This window comes from Grus americana, chromosome 5, assembly GCF_028858705.1.
Source record: "Grus americana isolate bGruAme1 chromosome 5, bGruAme1.mat, whole genome shotgun sequence".
NCBI lineage: Eukaryota > Metazoa > Chordata > Aves > Gruiformes > Gruidae > Grus > Grus americana.
The window spans coordinates 69,070,954-69,095,051 of record NC_072856.1 but is presented as its reverse complement, the minus strand read 5'-3'; the positions used below and the strand labels follow the sequence as shown (position 1 = coordinate 69,095,051).

Genomic DNA, 24,098 nt, shown 5'->3' with positions numbered 1-24,098 from the left:
ACTGTTTCCTCTTTTTCTATCAGCTCCGGTGACCAATTGCATTGCAATCCCAATACTTCATATTTTTCATTGCCCAACATTTCAAGTGCAGCATTTCAAACTGTGTATCACAGGAAAATGAAGAGATTGCTATTTAAAAAAAAAAAAAAAAGCACAACATCTTTCAGCAGCAGTTAAAGCAAAATAGCAAAAACCATCTGTCCTTGCTCCCGTATCAGTTTCAAGGGCAAGCACAGCCAAAAGTACAAGAGATTAAGGGCCGTGCCACGTACTAGATCGTCACCCTCTGCAAGCTGGAGACAAATCTTCCTCTGATATCTAAGCAGGCTGAGTTGTATTTGAGCTTCATCTTTCTTACCCCAGTATTGTGATTTTCTTTACAGATATTTCCATATGTGAGCAGCCCCACCTGACATCAGCGGGAGCAGCCACACGTCTTCTGACCAGAAATACTCCCAAAAGCTGCAGAATCTGCCCTAAAGTACCGTTTAAAAGCGGACTTCACAAAGAGCTGGTCACTTTGTTGTAACGCCAGAGATTACAAGAAGTTAATAAAAAGCACAGTAAGAACTTCCCAAGCGGTTTACTTACAGTACACGTCCACTCTTATGGACTTTATGGCTGGCGAACCCAAGCCGTTCTCAGCCTTGCAGTAGTAGCGTCCTCCTTGGTGTCGCTGGATGTTGGATATCCTCAGGGTTTCATTGAAGACACTCGAATCTTGAAATCTGTCAGAGGCACTTCCTGCTGTTTTGGTCCACCTGATCTGAGCAAGCACCAAAAAAGATTGTTACTTTAAGTCTGTGAACGTGAGCAGAGTCTATAGATTTCTTCACCAAACCCAGAACCACGTGTGCCAGAGATTTTATGCTGGAGGACTCGGGGAACTTCTCCAGAAAGCTGAAGAGCTCGTGGTTACAAACACTTCATCCAAGAACCCCTGATGAGTAATCTTGCATTTATCACTCTCTCTTAGAAATAGTTGATTACTTTTGATGGAAACACCTCATAAAAACTAAATGCCACTAGCAGAGACAGGGAGAACAACTCAAGCCACCATCAGTGACACACAGCTGGAATGGCTGCAGAAAAACTCCCCATGAACAGCAACAAGCAGAGCTCACCAGAAAGGGTGGCTGTTCTCGTGTACTGAACATGGACAGATGTCACTGAAATCATGAAAGATGAGGGCACGTTGGAAAGCACCTTCAAAACAACTGGTGGATTGTCTCTTAGCAGCAGTAAAATCCAATTTTAAGGAGTCAAATGATCGGTTGCTTGAAACCGCAACAAACTACTAACATCTCTTTCTTCAAATAGGTCGTTTGGGGTTTTTCACATCATTTATGGCAATTACAGATTCCTCTACTCTGATAATTATTTTCCAAAAGTGAAGGCTTTTTGAAGGGAACTTTTTAATTCCAAACCCATAAAAATGCCAGCAACAGCCCACAGCTGCACAGAGGTGGACATCCACATTGCTAACATCCATGCTTGGTGACCTTTAAACAACCCTTCCAACCCAAACTATTCTATGATTCTACGATAAAAAATGAGATTGACACAAGACAAGATAATAAATATTTGGCTATTAGTTCCCAGCCTGCAATCCCTAAAGATTGTCCAAAGGTAGTCAGCGAAGCCATGATTTAAAGAACAGCATTCAGACACTGATCCGTTGGGATCTGCTAGGCAGGCTGTCTCCAAGCAACCTTGAGCTGGTATTGGCTTGGTTTGGACAAGGTGTTGCAGCCTTGGCAGCTCATGCCCGGACCATCGATGAGAGCTTGTCCCCGCGCCCAGCCAAGCCTGAGCTGGACACATCGTGCTTCCAGCCCTCTCCCGCACAAAGGAAGGTCCAACGGCTGAGCCAGGCAGCCCTTGGTGGACACCAAGGTGGCCCTAAGGATTACCTTGGCTGGAGGGAGATCATTCTCCCAGGGTGCAGAGACACTTGAGTTGCGCCATACCCAGTCCTGACCCAGACCTGGGGTCTGCATCCCAGTAACCTGCACGAGAGCAGAAGGTGGGCAGGGGTCAGCCCTCCTCTCAGTGCGAACTTCTGGGCAGGAGGGGTCTTCTACAAAACGCACTGCACTGAGAATTTCATGACCAGCTGTAGCCCATACCAATTCTCCCTCCCTTGAGAGAGAGGATGAAATTACAGCAAACAATAGTTCCAAAAAATCTTCCTGTCTTTCTGACTTGTTAAATTCATAAGCCCAACTGGCTTTGCCCTCTTGCCAGGTGACCTGCATAACTCTCACACTCCCTGCTGCCCTGGGAGAAAGCAAATATGCCAAACCCCACATCCACAACACTCGGTCTGCGTGCGAGAGAGACGCTATTAGCACTGCTATATTTACCAGTCTCAATCTGTCTGTACTTCTATTCTAAACTCTTGGCTCCGGGGCTTTTTAAATCATCCATAGAAATGTGCTGCAGGATAATTTTGGAACACACGCTCAGCTTCTGCATGCTGCAGAATACAATTTCATCATAGAGATTTCAAATGCTTGAGAAGTATTTTAAAACAGTATTTAAGATGCTCACGGAATCTCTTGTGTGTTTTACTTCCCTTTATGTAATCAGAATTGTTAAAACAGCTCTGTTTGCTTTTTAATTGGAAAAAAATTAACAGCGACTCTACTTTAGCATTTACTTCTCTCTTCCTCCCTTCCCTCTCCCACAAAGCGTTTCAAGTGGAATGCAGTCTGCCCTGTCAAAAGAACTTAATACTTAAATAATGCGTTATAAATACTATCAGCATCTATGGTACTGGTAACGTTACATAACTTATGCAAAGAAATATAGCAAAGTTTAGTTAGATACTGTCAGAGTTTTGCTTCTTTTTTTAATGAATGCAAAAGCCTTCCCCCCTCCACTGCACCTTAACCCTGATGTGTCTGTCTTCTCTTTATTGTAAGGGATTTTAACAGGATCCTGGGTGGCTGTAAACAGAAGCGGACTTTTCAGCTTTAAAGAAATACACATACATGTATGTTTTAGAGGAAAGAAGAATTTTAACAAATTAAATAATTTTGTACTGTATTGTAGGGATCCCTGAAGAATAAAAGGAATATTGTTGACTAGATTCTCTCTTAAAAGATACCCTCCAGGAATGTCACTGCTCGGATTTAACGTCAGTTCATTATTTACCTTAGCTTTAACTCAACATACAGACAAAACCGTGGTGATCAATATTGCATTGTAATTCATTGAACGCGCGTGAAGAAAGATGACTCTCCAACACCATGCTAATGTGGTAATCAAAAAATTGGGCCCAGGAAAGCCAGATGTCTGAGGCTGAAAACCTCTTCGGAGAGGTCCTTGGCAGTTTCACCCGTTGTGAGCTCCAGTCCACGCTTTGGGGTGACCTCCAATGACTTTTAAGAGACTGAGACCATCAAATCCATCCTTAGAGATGGAGCATCCCACCGCTCTGGTGTCCAAGTCCTCACCACTGCTTACAGCAGTGACCTTGAGAGCAACGGCTGCCACAGCACGGACCCGATCCCATTTTCAAGGTGCAGACCAGCGGCAAAGGGGGACCAGGGGCTTGTGGAACATCGTGGATCAGCCTCAAACCCCACAGCAGCCTCCACACTTCTTTACGGCAGAGGATTCAGAAAGGCTCTAGATGACTAGCTTTGTTGTTTGGGTTTTTTTATAAAAAAAAAAGCATTAGATTATGTATTCACACAGTTCAGATACTCCAGCATTTCCAAATAACTTTGCACAAAACAATTGCTCGCCCAGATGCATTTTATCAGTGTTTGCTCTTCGTAATCTGCTCTGCTGTTCGAAACCTCCCAGGTCCTGGTGCAGAAGTAGCTCTGCGTGTCTACTCAGACAGCGTGGATAACACGGGAAGTAAATAAATTCTGCTCCACCGAGAAGTCGAAGCCATTCTCGCTTGTAATGCGAAGTTTTAATGAAAAAGTTATGTCTGCACATCACGGCCTACCCAAATCGGACTAATAAACGTTAACGCATCACACAGATACGCACTCGCTGCCTTCTCAGCATGCCACTTGCCAAAGTACTCACTGTCACTCCATTGCACATTCGGGAATCCCACCCGTGTATCGTCATTGCTCTCCCGTATGATTAGGGTCTTTAGTTATCAAATATCTCTGCCTTTTCTTTTTTCTCACAAAACGCACGCAGAAGTAAAAAATGATTTCTGAACAAGTCAATTAAAAATTATTCAACTTTTAAAAATTATTAAGTTATGATCCAGCTAGCCATATCATGACCTGTGTACTTGTCTGATTTATATACGCCCGTAATTTCTCCAACCATCGGTATCTTTGACAGTATTTTATTGGCTTAAGGAGATGCCCTGCGACCCGCAGTCACAGTTCACCCGACAGCTTCAGCTTTCTCAGCGAGCTTTCCTGCAACTTCAGTAAGAGTCACAGGCTTTATATTTTTAGACTAAAAATGCAGACTAAAAAAAAAAATAATCTCTGAGAAAACTTTGCCTAACTTTTCTCAGCTTCAATAAAGTACTCGTGTCCAAAAAGAAAGCAGGAGAATAAGAAAAATATTTAATTTTCATGTTATAAAAATGAAACACTTCCGTTTTAAATATTGTCTTTGTCAAAGACAATAAACATTACAATACCTTTACTCTGAATACAAAACGTTTTGCTTCACTGAAAACAATAACCACCACCAACGATCTCCCAGAAAACCCCAACAAAACCCCAACCATTTTGCAATGGAACCTTTTCTCTCTTCCATGGAAATACTTGGTGGAAAATGAGTTTTTGACAATCTTTTTCTTGTATCACGACACTGAAATCTGCCTAACGCAGAAACTGCAAGTAAACATGTTCCTTAAACCACTCCCAGCGCCTGCACGGGGTGATGGTACCACATCTCACTGCCGCTGATTGCAGTCGCTGCCCTCTGACACTGCCAGGAACAGAAGATGAAGAGAACCTCCTGATCACTGTTATAATCCCCAAATCCCTGCCTCAGATTAAAGTCCTCCTTTGCATGCAAACAGCCATAAAAGAGGTCTTTGCACAACTTCACTGGGACGTGCTGGAACATTTCTTCATGCCTAAAGAAATCAGAGCCTTTGGAAAAAGCCATCTTAAGCGTACCCACCACCTCTCCTCAAAAAAAAAAAAAAAAAAAAAAAAGGAAAGTAATCCCTTCAATTTCTTTTTCCATGAGATTATTTTTGTTCTCAGGAAAGCAATGGCTGGGGCAGCAGCTACCGAAGGCAAGAGCACTCACGGCCTTCACGATAAACACAGAGGACGTAGTACATGAAAGGTCCTTTTTGGGCCAGGAGAGAGAAAGTGACTTCTGCTCCTTTATAGTTATGAAATTATCTGAAGTAGGTTTGAGCATATGCATCTCCCCTGACCTCTTTGTTCTATTCAGAGGGGATGTGACCACACTGCAGACCTCAGTGCCCTGCGACATACACCCAAGCTCATTCTAAAGGGGCCAGCCTGGGCTCCAGTCGCACCCCGAGGAGATCTCCATCATCTGCTGCTCTGTTAGACAATGAACCGAGAGCTACACCATATACTTAAAACTCTTCTATAATTTGGCTCCAATTCACCTCTGAAGTTCCAATACTCCCTTCCTACCCTCTGAATTAAAAAAAAATTTAAAAAAAATCCCCAAATGCTCTAAAAAAACCCCAAAAAAACCCAGAAAGAAAAAAGAAAAAAAAAAGCCACCAGGAGAGCACATTGGATCCAAGTTTTCATTGCCCGACAGCAGGAGAGACCATTCACACCTATATGCAATAAGTGGAACATGCTTTGACCCCAAATAGCCCTTTTTTTCCTCAAGCTGCCCCTCCCCTTCCTGCAAGCACGTTGCAGAGCCAAATGGCTGTAGGGCAGATGTAAACCACCACCGCCGGACGGGCAGGGATGGATTTTGTACCAGGCTTACGCGGGCGCAGGTCCACAGTGGAAAGCACGTTGTTCAACTCCAAGGTTTCTGCACGGAACTGCTCAACGTCCTTGGCACGAGGACCATCACCAGGTGACTCCCACAGCTCCTCGTCTCAATGGGTGCCCTCTGACTTGTGTCCAGGCCACCGGACAAGTGTCCGACACTTCTGCAGGGCCCTTCAATGACTCAGGGGACAAGCACATCCAACGTACACCTCCAAGGGTTTCTAAACATCCATCCCCTGGTCACCTAAACCAACTCACAGCTATTCCCGCACCATGCCCACAAGGCAGGAGACACAGCACCGATGTAAACCACCACCGCTCTGCACTTACTTTTGCAGGGAGACGTTTACTCTAGGCAATCTCCCACGTGTTCACCAAGTCGTCCTCACCATACGCAAAAGGAAAGCATCCGCATGTCTAAACTACAGGATTAGCCGCCCCTATAGCTAAATATAATGGGGGGATGATGTCGCAGTTTGATTTTTAGTAAACCAGAGGCAGCGTGATGCAGCAAGGCCAATGAGACAGAGGGTACAAAACATCTGTCGGTATTGGAATAGATATTGCTACCGGCTATCAATATGCAACAGTGGTACGAAAAATTCTCTTCCTATTTATTTCATATGGTAATGACTGAAATACTGGACTTGAAAATGGCTTCAGGTAAAAGTACTGTTCATTGTTCAAAAATTCTTATGTGGAATATCAGAGTGGCAAAGCAGCCAACCCAAAGCAAACCCTGCTTACTGTCAAAAAGAATGATCCTCTATCTTGGCCGGAGCTAGAAAGCTGTTATCAGTGCACAATGAATGCAGAACTGGAGACGCTTGGGTTTCCAAATGTATTTCTTCAAGTTTGCAGTAGCCAAGATGCAATCACCTCGGAAGACTGGGTTCCATCGCTCCATACCTGGACTGCTCAAACTTCACAGAAACACGAGGGGAAAAAACTGAGCTCTGTCCGCAGGCCAGGCGCCTGACGCTGGTGCCTTTATGGGACAATGTGCGGACTTATGTTTACAAATGTACTAACGCTTCGGTAGGCTGGCGTGCAAAAGCACAGTGTTTTGCTCATCTAACTAAAAGCAGTCTGTGACAGTAACTGTTAACATTCAGGACATGATCAGTTCTGATTCGGTGCCAGAGATCACAAAGAAATTGTTATTTTCCAGCTTGATTGCTATAACACACAGGAAAAAAAAACCACTTCCTTTTATTCTGTAACAGAGGAAAAATTGTGGTTATTAATTACAGAGAAAATCAGCATTAAAACCACAAAGTTACGAGCAATCCAGTCCTACAGAAGAACTTCAGTGCTTTGTTCGCTGTTCACTTCAGCCCAAACCACACCAGCCGTAGCAATGCTGTGGCTGGAGCCCACGGATGAAGACCACGGATGAAGACCGTAGTCGTGTGACTCCAAAACGTTAAACCGCAATAAATGAAAGGGTCAAGAGGAATAACTGAAGACTCAGCATCTGATAACATGGGAAAAAACTATCTCTAAGCTGACTATTCCTTCATCTCTGAACTTCTTGCACTGCTGCAAGACAGATGATGCCTACTTTCCACCTAAACCCAAGTTACCCACGAGTTACCCAAGCCCCACCAGTGTAACTCAGCATCCCAAAGCCAGGAGTTCTGTACGAACTGACACCCTGCGCGCACAAACGACACATCTCCTGGGTACACCAGGCAAAACGCAGCTCCTCCCAACATCACGGCAACTCCAGCTCCTCATTGCGTCGGGAAACTTTTATAGCAATTGTGAAATGCGATCGCTCCCTCCCACCACCTCAGGCCAAGCAACTTGCATGTCGTGTACCACAGGGTAACGGTCGATGGCTTACTGCCACCAAAGAAAACAGCAGGCTTCAATTCCGCTTTTAAGTCTGAAGACAGAAAACAGGCAAAACATGTAGCAATGGGAGACGCACACACACACTACTTCAGCAGTCCAAGTTTGTTTAAATTCCTATCAGCACTAACAGGAATCTCCCAGACGTGAAGGAACAGAATAGCCACCCAAAACTGACCAAAAGTGGCAACAAATCCAAGTTCCACGCTTGCCACAAATTTCCCTTCAGAGTTGGCGTTGATCTATTGACTATAAACGCTGCAAAGGCACGCGTGGAGCTTGAGCACACCGCGGCTCAGCACCCGTGAGCCGATGGTGCAGAGCCCATCTCAGAGGCGTCACCAGCAGCAGACACGAGGATGGGGTTGTCCAGACCAGGCAGGTCTGGAAAGGATGTGCTTTAGGTAAAGGCACGCCCCAAACTAAGAATATATTTTTGTTTGTTTGTGGTCTTTTTTTTTTTTTTCAAATTATTTGTCCATTTGACTTTCAGAGAGGTTTTCCTCAATGAAAAACCACATTTTCAAACGCAATTTCTCCAGTACAACAATTTTAAGGCAGCGAAGGTTACTTCACTGCTCTTAAATTTAAAGGGCTAGTGTCTCAGTTGTTCCATCAGGATTTGTACTTGCTGTCATCAAAACTCTTAAAAATTAGGCACCACACAAGTCTAAGTTGTCTGAACGCCAAGAATTAAGAATTTGGCTGTGAAAGCACAGAGGATTTCTTACGTTCAAAGGCTGAAAATCTTAACTGGATATGAGTGAAGAAATTTTAAGCGATCACTGAGCAATTTAAGAGGAAATTATTGAGTGGGTCCTGAAGAAAACAGTATTACAATCATTAGGTAAATTGGTAAAACAACCCTGCTTTAGATCCTTCCTATAGCATCTGGCTTAGCTGAATCAGCCTGTGTTTCTTTACGAAAAGGTAGCGTCTGGGGAAAGACCTATATACACTTTCTCAAAACTTCTTTGAGTAACCTGCTAAATGATTAATTGCAGCAATTTATCCTAGTTTGACTATAATGTTTTTCCTTATGACTTTAAGATGTTTCACTGCTTCAGAAAATTAGCACTTCTGTACTGAATAATCAATATACATTTTACTATAAATATCTCATTGAAGGACAGTGGGTTTTTTCATTCTGCGTGGTAGGAAAATACCTTCTCTAGCATTAACTGGGAAGGACTGAGCCCAATGAATTTCACAGAGCCGTGTTTCTACTGAGGTCAGTACCATTTTTAAATTGGCAATAGCTGCAGGACTTCAAGGGTCTTGCATGTTTACGCATTCCTGATGGGAAATTATTTACTGTTCATCAACTAAATTATTCAATGAGTTTCATTAAATGATCCAAACATCTGTGAATGGTGTATATTTATTATTCTCTCGTCTTTTTTATTCAGCAGCATTAATTTGCTTCAAAATGAAATACAACTTTCCACCTTCATAATAACCTAATCCAAGGGCAGAATGAGGCGCGCACAGCATCATTTGAATTCCTTGTTATTAGTTTTTATGGCAGCCTACCAATATTGGTATACCATGTTAAACCACCAGAGTCATAAACACATCCTCATAACTTAAATGCATGGAAATTCATTCACTATAGTTCTTAAATGGTTTAAAGGCAAATAAATACAAGACATTTTGTAACTTGTAGCTACTGCCACTAGCACAGAACTAAGCTTGGTGGTGAGACCATTGGAGAAGTTTGTGAAATTCACATCCAGACTCTTATACGCCCTGTGGGACAATCGAAATCATAGCAATTTTTTTCCCCCGGTGACAAAATAAGTTGCTATTGTTGCCATACAGGTACAGTAAATGATCTAAAACCTGTACAGTTTTCAAAAAGCAAGGCTGGTACAATCGAACTCACATGAGTTACAAGAGCGATGCTACGGTAAGAGAGCTGGTAACCTGGAGGCCAGCCACTGGAGGAGCCGTACAGAAGAGAACCGGGTCCATGGACGAGGTACTTCCAGTGATGCTCTGCAAAGGTTACCTCCCAAAGGTCACCGTTCTGTGTCCTTCTCAGGAGCTGCAATTGCTAAAAAGGACTGGGGACGGGGAGGTGGTACCACAGCTAACGCTCTGCTCCATGCCGGTCCCACCACTACTCTGAACCACTGGTGAACCAACAAGTTCAGAGATTTTTTGGTTGTATAAAGCAGAAAATAATCAGATAGATTAGGAGTTTTACACTGTCTCTACCTGAAGCTTCTACAATTGCCCTTGGAATAAGGTCTAAGGAGACAGTCCCACTCTGAGGGTTATAGCCCAGGAAGATGTTGAACTGGCAAGGGTATAGAGAAAAGCCACAGTACTCATTAAAGCAATAGAAACGTGCTCAACAGTGCAAGCGATAAGCTCAGCAAATTTGCAGTATCAAATGAAAAATCAAGGAAAAGCAATCAACATCTTTAAAACATTCATGAGGGACTGAAATTCAATAGCAGATCAATTTTCAACATAAGAGGCAAAGTTAAGGCAGTAATAAAATGGATTAGAAATCACTTTCCATTTGCTCAGCTTAAGATGTTTATGCAAAACATCTAACCAAGACGTTTCACTAAATCAAAGTCAGCAGTGCCGAAGGACTTCACCGGGAGTGCTGGGGGATGTGGAACCTCCTCTTGCGTTCACCACCAGGAACCAGCTCTACAGCCCATGCCATCACCTGGTTCTGGATCTCCATCACCCAGCACTTCTGCACCAACTGCAACCAATGCACTGTCCTCACCGCGTCCAAAGACGTGAAAACCCAATCCGACCCCAAGTAACTCTTACCAGCCCAGTCTGGCAAGCAAAGTGCCTTACATGGCTGCTGGTCTTCCCTGCACAACCTTTCAGAGCCCAGTTTTACCCAAATTTGGTATGGGCATGCAGCCAGCCCCGGAGGGGTACGATCCCCACCTCCTGATGCCCAGAGGTGATGCCTTCATCCAGTTTGGGGACAGAGGTCTGAGGAGCTGCTGCTCAACCACAGCACAAGCCGCAGTGGGGAACCAGAAGCCATCAGCTCCCCCGTTCCCACAACTACTTGTTGCCCTCAAGAGCAAAAAGGCATAAAAATGTGTTTCTGTCATTAAACTCAGAAGACTGCAGTCTAAACAAGAGAGAGGCAAAAGTGGCTGCTAAACAGGATCTTTCTACTTTTAAAGTCACTCTTCATAACGGAATCGCGTTTCAAAGTGACAAAGCCATCTTGAAATCCAGGCAGTTTAAAATTGATGCTTTTTTTTTCCTTTTATAACAATCCTTTCAGGTATTACTTCTGCTTCTCATTCTCTCCATCTCTACCCATTTCACTCCCCTGCAAGACCCCTGGGAGAAGCTGAGTATTCAAGAGAAAAAGCTTTACAGAGCGCACCCAAAATGCTGCCAGAGACTTACAACAAGTTAACTGATAAAGAGAGAAGAAAATGGCATGAAGTTCAGCAAGGCCAAGGGCAAGGTCCACATGTGGGTCGGGGCAATCCCAAGCACAACTCCAGGCTGGGTGGAGAATGGATGGAGAGCAGCCCTGAGGAGAAGGACTTGGGGTGTTGGGGGATGAGAAGCTCAACATGACCCAGCAATGTGCGCTGGCAGCCCAGAAAGCCACCCATGTCCTGGGCTGCGTGTCCAGCAGCGTGACCAGCAGGTCGAGGGAGGGGATTCTGCCCCTCTGCTCCGCTCTGCTGAGACCCCCTGCAGTGCTGCGTCCAGCTCGGGGGTCCCCAGGACAAGAAGGACATGGAGCTGTTGGAGAGAGTCCAGAAGAGGCCACGGAGATGATGCGAGGGCTGGAGCACCTCTGCTATGGAGACCTCAGGCTGAGAGAGTTGGGCTGGTTCAGCCTGGAGAAGAGAAGGCTCCAGGGAGACCTTAGAGCCCCTTCCAGTCCCTGCAGGGGCTCCAGGAAAGCTGGAGAGGGGCTGGTGCCAAGGGCAGGGAGTGACAGGCCAAGGGGAATGGCCTGAAGCTGCAGGAGGGGAGATGGAGATGAGATGTGAGGCAGAAATCCTTCCCTGTGAGGGTGCTGAGGCCCTGGCACAGGGTGCCCAGAGAAGCTGTGGCTGCCCCTGGCTCCCTGGCAGGGTTCAAGGCCAGGTTGGATGGGGCTTTGGGCACCCTGGGCTAGTGGAGGGTGTCCCTGCCCATGGCAGGGGTGGCACTGGGTGGGCTGGGAGGTCCCCTCCCACCCAAACCAGTCTGGGATTTTATGAAAATGTTTCTCTTCTGGTCTTTCAGTAATATGAATCTGGACTACTTCCTGCAACAGGGGTAGTATTTTGGGGCAGACATGCAGCCTTTAAACTGACTGACAAGTGTCACAAATAAACAGATCTGCAAATGAGAAAATAAAAGCAGCAGTCGCTGACGGCAGCACGGCTGCACATGTGGCCAAAATAGAATTGCAACACAAAGCTATTTCTGTGCAGATGGTGAAGGCTGCGAAGCAGAGACCTGCATACTTTTAGTGTGGATGAGCCATCAATAGAAAGAAAAATGCACTTATTTTCCTTCTGTGCAAAAACTAAAAAAAAAACCAACCCCTACACCCAAAACAAAACAAAACAAAACCAAACAAAAAACCAAAAAAACCCAACTTTTTTTTCCAGAATATGCTTGTACCTCCAAGGGCTAAGTGCAAAGTTTTGTAGATCCTTGACTCTTTGCTCCTGGAGGAGCATGCAAAGCCCTGCCTGCCCTGCTCCACCGCAGCTCAGCTCTGCAGTGGTGCCACCGCCGGCACCGTCCTGCGCGCTCCGACAGTAACCCAGGCACGTTTCTGGCCCACCTCTGCTTGAACAAATTAAATCCACTTAACTGAACATCATAAAACGCTGGGTTTAAATGGCTCTTTTTCCACTACATTGTCTTCTGCAAATAGCACTGAGGTTATTGATTTCCTGCAATGCAATATCAGTCTGTTTACTTAAACTAGTTCCCATTTTAAAAACTTCATAAAATGTAATCCAGAAAAATCATGCTGTGCTTCGAACACCACTGATAGCAGACTTGGTGCACGAAGAGACTCGGAGAAAAATCCCTTCTAAATATTGAAAGCCGATGACCGCTGGGGTCTGTCTGTACATTCGCACTGGAACTCAACAGCATTTCCTACGGCACACGCTGCGTTGCATCCCTCTGAGATTGAAGATGCACCCCTGCCTTACTTCCAGACATCTTTCTGAATTAAACCCTGAATCTCAGTGATCCAGTAACGTTAGCTGTGCTTTATCTTCCTTCCACAGGAACCACCACTCACACGTGCTGAATTATGTCCTACAATCTCATTGAGCTAAAAATGACAGTGAGACCTTGCGGTTTAACTTGTTTTAGCTGCGATGACAAAGAAAGGAGATGACATTTTAGTTTGCTTGAAAGGTGGGAGAATTGGGAAGGGGGGTAGCAGGGAGAAAAGGGAAAAGAGAAGAAATCTTGACGAGAGAGAGTTGGCAGCTCAGCTGAGAAGGCAGCTTGGTATGCCATGCTATCAACACAACGTAAGGCCAGAAAAGATCAGCAGCTGCTGAGCACAAGTCACAGATACTGCATCAAGCTCACGATTTCTTGCAGCATAAGAAATCAGAGGCATTGACTGAAATTACAAACAGTAAGGTTTGTTTGGTTTTGTGTTTTTCTTTGGAGAACACTTTTTCCTTTCCAAACAGAACATACAATTGTGTTGTGTAAGTAATAGTCACAAATTATTACCCAACACAACAACATGAAGTCCAGGGCTCTAAACTGATTCCAAAAGACAGAATATTCATTCATTCATGGGGATTAAATCTATCCATACCGACTTAGTCAGCAGATACAACCTTTTGATCAGGCAATTCCAAAACAGCAGACACCCAGAGGCTGCCAGACTAAGCACATCCTGCCTATACAGTCCGGGTGCTGGGCAGGAGACAGGACGAGGGACATCTGGGCTCAGCCAGGATGGAAGTTCCTAGGCTTCTGCTTGAACGTGCCAGTGCCAGACACCCAAAACCACCTCTGGTGCCATGGTTTTGCTTCTGTGTACATTTTTTCCCCCCTTTGTTTCAGAGGATGAAGAATTCAAAGTCTCCTTCAGACAGTGAAAAAGTCTAAAACAATATCAAACAACGCTGGAAAAGGACTGAGTCTCTTCTGCCCTGTACCTGGCACAGTTGAGAAAGGTTCTGGCAAGACCTTTGTTCAGGGCAAAGAAACTGAGCGTGTGTTCGAATCCTACTGACTTTGAGACTGTAGATTGTTTCCAATTCAGAACCCAACGAGAAGAAAATTTCTGAAAAATCCAGTAATCACAAATAGCATCACTCATGTCTTGTTGAGCTTTCCTGGCGTATCTTTAAATGACTCCCACAAGTGCCAAGGAAAGGGATCTGGGAACAGTTCCCACATATCAAGAGAATTGCAAATAGACATTAAGAAAGGAAAAAAGGAAAAAAAAAAAAAAAAGAACCTGGTTCAGCTTGCAACTAGAAATAAAAGGCCAGGATTGAGGGACAGGATTAAGGACCAGTAGAGCAAAAGATAAGGAGATCATCGCAGTATTAGGCAACAATGAACTGAGATGATGTCCAAAGGGAAATGAAGATAGCTGCAAATCAGGGAATATTTAAAACTGGACAAGTTGATAGCACAGGGAAGAGGGGCTACAGCTGCTAGACATTGCTGATAGACAGCAATGGTCCTTCCCCAAAGGCACTTCTGCACTGGGGAGTTTACTGAGGCTCTGGACATCTCCCCACATTTCTACTGTACAAACCTGAACCGATTTCTGCAGTGGGAAAGGGCGTGCAAGGCAAGCTGGTGTGCCCGGGGCAAGTGCATTGCAGGGGCTGGTGATGAGCCTCCGTCCCGCAGCCTCAGCAGGGCAGCGCTGCCGCCAGTATTTATTTATATTCTTGATATATTAAAGTTGCACTGTTGCATTAAAATAGGAAAAAACCTAACTAGCTTTGAGCTTTCCCTTCCTTCTATATTAAGAACCCACAATTATAAAGACAGAACAATTCCCTCCCCGCCCCAACGAACCACCAAAGTCCAGCCCACGGAGGTCGCTGGCAATGATGTTCTGACCACGACAAACACAACTACAGCACAGCTCTTTGATTTAATGTTCACCTTCCTTCTACAAGGAGACGACACAACAGAAGAGGCAGCTGACCTACGCCTCAGCCCACGAGAAGTTAAATGGCCAGGTCTTCCCCAATGATACACGGCTGGCTGGCTCCTGGAGTTTTCAGGCTGAAAGGGTTATTTAATTTTTTATTGTGATTTTACTTTCTTTGGCTGTTGTGCAAATTTCCTTGATTTTACAAGAGATTTTTAGTTAATTATGTATTTACCTAGTTAGCATAATTGTCTTCAATTATGTAATTAGTGTTCATATGTGTAATCATTTGAACATGTAATTATATCTAATTACACCATTAAAACGTGCAAGTCATAAATATCTTTATCATTTTGATTGATAGACATACGGGGAGAGAAAAAAAAAAATCTCACTTGTTATTTTTATCTCCTGGATCGTGAAATCTGCCAGAGTAAGAGGATTCAGCCTATAATGTTGCTATAATTATTTATAAGGACCTATCAAGACTATACCAAGGTTATACTTTTCAAGCAGAGGTAGAACAAGCCAAACCACTCAGAAGTAAGGAGCTAAGAATCACCCAGTGCCGCAGCATTTTTCTGTAAAAAAATACTAATAAGAATAAATTCGAACTACTTATTTAGTGTCTAATTTTGCACTTGCTGCTATGAAGAAGAATAACAGCCCACACAGAAAAAGGTAACACAAGGAAAAAAAAAAAAAAACCCACACAAGTTGTTCCTGCTTGTTCTGATGGAAGATGCTGTTGTACCCTAGAAAGGGATTTTAAAGCTCCTCGTACTTTTTAGCTACCTCTAAGGCAGCCAATCTAGCCATACTTACCAGAACAGCGACGGTTTTTAGTTCTCTTAAGCTTTATTTCAGCAGCTGTGCTGCACGCCCTGTAGTACAGTACCAGAACAAATACCTGCCGCATACCAAATGAATTAGGACAGCGACAGTTGAGGCTCCTTTTTAATTGCTTTTGGCTGGGAAGGCAAACATTTACACACGGATTAAATAGTTAAGCTTATTTAAAGTTCAACTGCTCCTCTTCAGGTTCAGATTTCTTACTTTTACTAACATACAGAGCAGTCTATCAAAAAAAAAAAAAAATCCCAAACAAAAAAAAAAACAACCAAAAGACCCCACGTGTGCCTAAGGTGACTCCAAAAGCCGGGGGGTGGAGGGGGAAGCCCCACACAACTGGGAGAACACGAGCTCCTCGGCACCACTTGGGAAAAAGCCTCAATTACAGAGCATCCTTCGGCGAAAGCCGTCTGGTTCTTCCAGCCCGGTAAGCTCACTCGCGCTCTGCAGAGCATCCAGATACAAGTGCTCAGGTGGTCGGCAGCAAAAATAAACCCAGGCTTCCCAAACCGGCCACCCCCAGCTGCCAGAGGCTCAGCCTAGGGTCTAATTTCCTCGACGAGTACAGCAGCACAGAGAGGGAAACCACGCAGAAGGATCACAGAGAGGTCGTCCTACGGCCATACCAGAAACAACCCAATTTGTTCAAACTCTACCACCACCAGACCCCTCCGATGGACTACATTTTGTGAGCAGTATCTTCTTCCTTAAAATGCAGAAGCAACAATCTCAAGAGCCTGCCTTAGGAGCTGAGGGTATAGCTCCTGGTCCTCAGGTGCCACCTGTAAAAAAATACTAATAAGAATAAATTCGAAATACTTATTTAGTGTCTAATTATGCACTTGCTGTTATGAAGAAGAATAACAGCCCACACAGAAAGAGATAACACAAGAAAAAAAAAAAAACCCACACAAGTTGTTCCTGCTTGTTCTGATGGAAGATGCTGTTGTACCCCAGTTACTGCTGTGAAAGCACCGTCTTCAAGACCATATGAAGATACGTGGAAAACAGGACGGTAAGTTCACGGCACATAGAACCACTGTGTGTTACAGAACCATCTTCCCTCTGCTCCCTGAATTTAGCGGGGTATAAGAAAAAGGCTCTGAGGAACAATCAAACCTCTAACGTGCAACGACTGAACTGCCAGCCATGGAAGTGTGCACTGGTGTCAAACGCATCTCCCCTCGAAGGGCATCAGCTCTAGACACAAACCCTGGAGTCAAGCGCAGAAGGCACCAGCATCAAGTTTGTAGACACACCACACCTTCTCAGGGCAATAACGTACGTTTGGACTTTTGGATCTAACACAGATCATTTTTGGAGAACTCCTCAAATGGGCAGCAAAACAAATGTGGTTTCCAGCCACGAACACTTCGTGCTGCTACGTACAGGAGGAGCTGGCTGCTCTGAGGTTTTACTCACAGGTGTAGGAGAACATGTCTTTCACTATGTCCACAGCACTGGGAATGATTCCCTATTCTGCTCCATAAAAAGTATCTTCAAGTGTTTCTTTAGGAGACATCTTTTCACAGACCAGCTACCAGAATGTACTTCTGCTTCAGCCACGGCAGAGCTGCATATGCTGCTAGTTTGCCCCGGTTTCTAAATTACCTCTTTACTCCTCAAATGCATTCTTTTTCAGCAAGCAAGACCTCACAGCAACAGACCTCATTCCAAAACCACCCACCTCCTTTTTGCTTATCAGACTAGTATGTTCACCAGTCATGGCAAAACAGCTACTTCTGCAGCATCCCAGAGCCACCTCTCCATCCTTCCAGCCAACCTCCTACCTCGTAAGGGCCATCAAGAAAAAAAGAAAACAAAAGCTGACGATATACAGAGAGAAACCAAAGATTGCAGAGCACAGTTTGGGGGAGAGATCCAGGGGAAGGGGAGAAGACGGATGCGATCCATTCAGAGAACAAGTGTCCGTATTTCAGTAAACCGGAGAAGTTTCCTGGTTGCCTTCCAACGATGGGAGAGTCATGCTCTGCGTGCATTGGAAACCTTCTGTAGGGGATTTCTAGCAGCTTTTAAGCTTCCACAAGGGTCAATATGAAACTGGTATCCTAAAAATCACCAACCTGGGATGTCATTTCCAGCTCCACATGATTCTCCGATAGTCTCATTTTAGTGATTACTTTAGCAGGCCTAGGCTCAATGTTCTCAACTGAGAGGCCGTGACTGAAATACACACTTCACTTGCCCCGATGTTGCATTTATCTTGATTTAAGCTGACCTCTTTCCTCCACCACTTCCAAGCCCTTTTTAGAAACCTGCGAACGTATTTCTTGTCGAGAGACAGCAGCAACCTGGAACCAGGAGAGTCAGCAAGACACGACTGGTCAAATTATTCAGAATAAAACAACCGAACCGAAGAATTTATTTTCTTTATCAGCTTGGAAACCACGTGCCTTTTAGTCCAGCTTCCTGCAGACGACGGGCTGAATGGCTTTACGTCCTTTCAACGGCATATCCACAAAATATTCAGCGGGACTACGTGCTGTTTGCGGCATACGACTGAGTTACGTCATTCGAGACGTCAAAACGATGTCATTCAAGACAGGATTACATTTTAATTGTTACAGAGGGAACAAGACTGTTGTCATCGCACAGATGGAAGTGCTCGGTGGAGCCCAGCAAGGGGGGCCACCACCACCCTGCAGGCACTGGCCACGGCACCCAGCTCAGCTGGCAGCGAGAGCCCGCCGGCACACAGACCAACGGGGAAGGATGCTCCACCTTCCGCATGACTCCTGCCCAAAAAGTTCTGCGCTCCATGACGGCGTGGAGAAGCGGCTATACAACTCCCACCTAAGCAAGAGAACTCCACCAAGCCCTGTTATTAATTACAGCTGAACTGGAATTTTTAGTACTAGATTGCCACTAGGCAAGGACTTTGGGTCCAAAAGAGATTTTGGGAGGAAATGGCTTCTTTAGTGGTATGTGTTTTCTCCTGGGTTGCTTTTTGGGAAGTCTGAATTCTTATAACCTTCACCATCAATTCCATAATCAACAGAAACGGCTGGATCTGAGCACCTCTGGACCTCCCTCCTTCACTTACCTCAACCACCTCCGCCTGCCCTTACTTCAAGGTTCCCACAGTCATCCTCATAGCTGAGGCTACGTAAGATTCACCACTGCGACAATATGAAGAAGCATTGAGACAACAATGCCTTTATTGACAATATCACTAACTGAGGTCCAGAAACAAGCAAAAGCAGCTTTTGAAATGCCCACGGTGCCTCAGGACATCACCGAGCGTTGCAAAACCCCGGTCCGCGAGTGTCGGGAGCTGACGTGCACCACGCGGGGCTTCACTCGGCTCCCCTCCCAGCTCCAGCAAACAAGGTCCTTGCCAAGCAGCAAGGTATCTCCATCAACAGACACACGTAACTGCGGCACGTTATAGGAACGCCTTCGTTATTTAAAATGCATACCGTCTTAATTACTCAATGTGATTAGCGTAGCCTCCTCTAATGTTTCGGAACAGAATCCCACCTTCACCTTATTAGCGTGCGCAAAGAAAGAATTAACATTTTCTGGCGCTCCATCCATTAAAATATAAAAAGCAACATTTCAGAAAAACAAAACAAAAAACCCCACGTGATGTTCTCTTTGATCAGCTGCAAGTGAGACATGAAAGGCTGCTTTGAGGTAAAGTAGGTGCTACATTTTCTATTTTAATTGATAGGAATTCTTATTAACTGCTGACGTGGCCAAAGAAAGCAATTTGTGGGGAGGGGGGTTACTTACACTGGAGCAGCTGTTCTCCTACTGCATTCTGCATATCCTTATTACGATAATTGTACTCTTGTTAGGAAAATTGATGATGATTTCATCTGACACTCCTCAGTTCACGGGAAGACTTTACAAATGTTCAGTGAACACCTGACAAAATCCAGCCTGACTCATGACTAAATTAGCCTGCATTTTATGCTGAAGGAACCCTTCATAGACGTTTGACTCAATAAAACTCATATTTAGCTACGAAGGCCATGTATTTCTATCATTCTTCGGCATTAAAACAAATACCTGGTTAAAATTTACATGCCATTTTTGCTGTTGAGATTACGAACAGTTTAATTGATGTTTTCATCCTAAAGCACAGCACCTGAATTCACACCTCTGCAGAGCACTGCAGATACACTCGGTGCTCGCTGCAACCCTCCCCTGCTCCGTCTGACGAGAGAAATAAGCGTTAAATGTGAAAAAAAAACCATCCGTGACAGAAATCACAGCGTCCTGACTGAGGGACAGCATTGAAGGACAAGGAAGCAAGAGAGACCTGGAGTTGCAGCAGGGTTCCTGGGACCGAGCCAGTCCTGCCCCCGAGCACATCACCGACGGGGGGGCACGACACGCTCCAACCCAGGACAGCGCTGCTTTGTGTGAGGAAGCGCAGCTAACCCCTCCGCAGACGTGCTGAGACCTGAAGCGCAGCTAACCCCTCCGCAGACGTGCTGAGACCCACCAAAAACCTATTTAATTCCAGAAGTTTGGTTTGTTCCTACCACTCATGTGAGACAGGAAGAAAAAAAAAAAAAAATTCCCAATAAGCACGTGAAAGTAATGGTCTTAGTGAGTCCTTTTTGTTTCCTTCCCTGCCGTTCCTTCTAAATGCAAACTTAGAAGGCCGAGCAAAAGCTGCTGCTGTGGGCTACGCTGGGCTGGACTGACCTTTCGGTCTCTCTCAGCACCGTGGTTTCGCCCTGCTAAGGACAAACGTGCTAGCCACTTACCCAGCCACGTATTCTCCCTATTGATCCTCCTCTCTAATTGGAAAACTTGGCTCCTTTCTGCTTCTCTGAAGAGGCTCTGAAGTTGTTCGGGGAACACAGATATCCCATCGCACAGGAAGGTGCTGGCCAATATCTCAAGAGGGTCCCCGTCCATCCCACCTAACTCTTACCATGAGGTTCAGCACGCTTGCTTCGGAAAGGGAAAAAAAAAACAACCCCAAACCCCAACAAATTAAACGCAAGGCAGCACAGGGCTTTCCCCCCGCTGCGGCATCACCACTTTCCTGCCTTGCCTACTGCTTCTTCCAGTTGTTTATTCAAGCCCCATCGTACCACTCGGCACCAGACGATAATTCAACTCAAACCATTCCTCCTCCTGCAATACGAACCTGCAATACGAATCTGCAATACGAACCCCGTCACCCACACGCTGCAGACAATACCCGCAACGACGCAAAACAGGTCACAGCTCCACCTCCGGCCGGTCCCGGTGTGACTTGCCCGGGTCAGCCCAGGCACCCGTGGAGACTCAAGCACCGAGCCCACACCGAGAACGTCCCTGCCACCCACCACCTCCGCTTCTGTAGTGCAGGCTGTCTGCTCAGCACCTCGCTGCTCCAACCGAGCTGGCGCACGGCGTGAGTCAGCTCAGCATCCCTGAGGGTCCCCCGCAGCCACGGGAGAACATCCGAGCTGCTGGGCCCACCCCCTTACACCACCCGAGTTCCCAAAGGCGGGTGCACGTCCCCAGGGTCACGCACGCCCCGGAGGAGCAGCAGTCCTGGCGCTGCTCAGGGTGTGCAAGCACAGAGCTGGGCAAGCAGAAGGTATCTCCTCGCGGCATCTCAGCTGCAAGGGGACTATCTACTTGTTGACAGAGTGGCCATCAGCACAGCACTCCACTCCTACAAGTGGAAAGAAAACACAGCAAAACAGAGGCAAGGAGAAAATTTTGGGTCTTCCAAAAGCAGTTCCTCCCATGCGCTGCCTTCCAGGAGAGCCAAGTGCTCTGCCACGCTCTTCACACGCAACCAGCAATAAGGGCACGGCTGAGCCCCTTGATTTCATGGGGATAAAACGACATGGTCCGATAGCGCTGCGTAGGGGGAGGGTGTCTGAAGGACGTGAGGAGGTGGAATCTGCTACGGTTCTGCAGAAGAAAGCCTCAGTGCTCATTAGGGCATGGTGCATCCCCAAACCCACCAAACTCCCAGAGCTCGCTGGGAGCAGAGAGCGCACAACTCTCAGACGCTGGACCACGTGTGTCAGCAGCTGCTGCTGCTGCCTCCCCGGCTCCTGGAGCTTGGCCGGGGCAGGGGGACAGATGTGGGGACCCCATCGCCCGCCAGAGAGCACTGGGCCACGCGGGTGGGGATAGAGAGCAGCCCCGCGCCTGCCCCCGTTGCCACCCTGCAGCCACAGGGAAGCGACTGGCCAAGGACTCCGGGCATCACCCTCCCTCCACTCAGCACATTTTGCATCTCGGAACGTACCGCTCGTGACAGGGTAACCCGAGGTGTGACAGCACACGGAGCTGAAAGACATGGGAAAAAACCACCCAGGGCAGAAGAAAAACCCCAAGGGTTACAAACAAGGTCTTTATCATTCAGCCTTTAGTGGACAACCAGGAATACCAAACCCCAGGCAGGCCCTGCTCTTTCAGAAGATGCTGCTGCTTCTGACCCCCAGGGTACGAATGTCACTCCTCACCTTGGGACAGTCACAGTCGTCGCTGCCACCGGCTGGGCCCCCCCCAGCACAGGCGAGAGCTGCCACGGACGGTTGGGATAAGGTACATCCCCCCCCAGGCTGCGCAGGAGAGCCTCCCTGGTGTAAACGCAGTGTCACCTACACGCAGCAGCAATTAACTTATTTGCATCGTAGGGACAAGCGGCCGTAGCGCATCCTTACACGTCTCCGGGCGAGCGGACAGGCAGGTACGGCACAACAGTTCCTGGGGCAACGTCTGGAAAATGGACGGCTCCAAAGGTGACACTGGGGGGGGACACGGCTCCGAAGGGTGACACTGGGGGGGGGGACACGGCTCCAAAGGGTGACACTGTGGGGGGACACGGCTCCGAAGGTGACACTGCGGGGGACACACGGCTCAGAAGGTGACACTGAGGGGGGACACACGGCTCCAAAGGTGACACTGAGGGGGGACACGTGGCTCTGAAGGTGACACTGGGGGGACACGCAGCTCTGAAAGTGACACTGGGGGGATGCACAGCTCCAAAGGGTGACACTGGGGGTGGGACACGTGGCTCCAAAAGTGACACCGGGGGACACGCGGCTCTGAAAGTGGCACTGGGGGGATGCACTGGGGGGATGCACCCTTACACTGGGGGTGGGACATGGGGGTCCGAAGGTGACACTGAGGGGGGACACACAGCTCCGGGGATGACACTGGGGGACACGCAGCCAGCCCCAGCCAGCCCGACCCGGACCCTGGGCTCAGCTCCGCCAGCCGCAAAGGGAAGGACTCCCTCCTGACGCTGCCCTCATTGCACACAGCAAGGGGCTTCGAGGAATTGTGTGCAAAAACCCAAACCAACCTCCGGGCAAAATCCTGAGAGCAGTAATTTATGAGAAAAGGGCTGCATTTGCCCACCCACCGTTAGCCTCACCTGAGCGTGGATGTGGCATTTTAAAAACTTAATCAAGGAAAATTAGTTTCTATGGCAACTAATGGCGCATTTAATAGATCAAGTGATGAGTGCTGTGTATAAGAATGCTGCAAATTATGAAGAGCAGTGATATATCAAATGCCACGTAATCACTGCACGGATAACAAGGAGACACGCAAAGATGGTGTCGGGGCGCTCAGAGCTTTCTGTAGAATTAGGAGTGAGGGTAAGTTTTGGGGAACAACAGTGGGCAAGGGTTTCTTCCCTTGCAGTAATGACTGCAGCCGGGCATTTTTCTCCCCAAAGGCCCCCGATATCGATTAGACCTCAACACACTTTAAACCAGGTTTCAGAACAGTTTCCAGTTTGAAAGCGCCACCAGGACTCTCAGAGTTTCCCCGTTTCCACCTGCCTGTACCGAATCGCGGGGAGAATTTTGCGGCGCGGGGTGGGAAGCCAGCAAGAGTCCACCTGAAGAGGCATTTTCAAAGGCGGGCCCCTGTAGAGCAGCGTCGGTTCAACGCGACTTGGAGCAGATCAGACAGGCACATGCGAGTCATCGGCCTCGTACAGAGCTACAACAATTGATCGAAAAGTTAAAAGCAATGCCTGGAAAGCCAAAAAAGGCACAAACGCGTGGTTTGGTAAAGAACGCAGGAGCACAGGCATGAAAAAAAGGACACACGAAAAAAAAAGAAAACATTCCTTCCTCCTCCCAGGCTCCCACCTGCAGCAGGGTGCGATGAGAAGGCTGAGCAGGCAGCAGTGCCCTGCCGCCACGGCGCGCACACCCGCGCCAGCCCTCCGAAGCCGTGAGCACACCCTTGGAGAGGAACCCCACAAGCAGCGCTCGCTCCGTGCCTTCCCCGATCCGTGAAGGAAGGGAGAGACAATACGGGTCCCACCTGCTTTGGTCTGATCTCCTCCTGCTACAGTCCCCTCGTGCCCGTGGGGCGGGAGCGTAACGCAGCACCGAACG

The 24,098-nt window shown here is 46.8% G+C and overlaps 1 protein-coding gene across 1 annotated transcript in view; it reads right to left on the bottom strand.

Moving 5' to 3' along the window:
* The window catches only part of MDGA2 (MAM domain containing glycosylphosphatidylinositol anchor 2), a 391,532-nt gene that overhangs the window by 224,133 nt on the left and 143,301 nt on the right, over positions 1–24,098 (bottom strand). Inside the window, exon 4 of the mRNA XM_054827962.1 lies at positions 592–766. Coding sequence (XP_054683937.1) covers positions 592–766 — 175 coding nt within the window. The remainder of the gene's footprint in view (positions 1–591; positions 767–24,098) is intronic.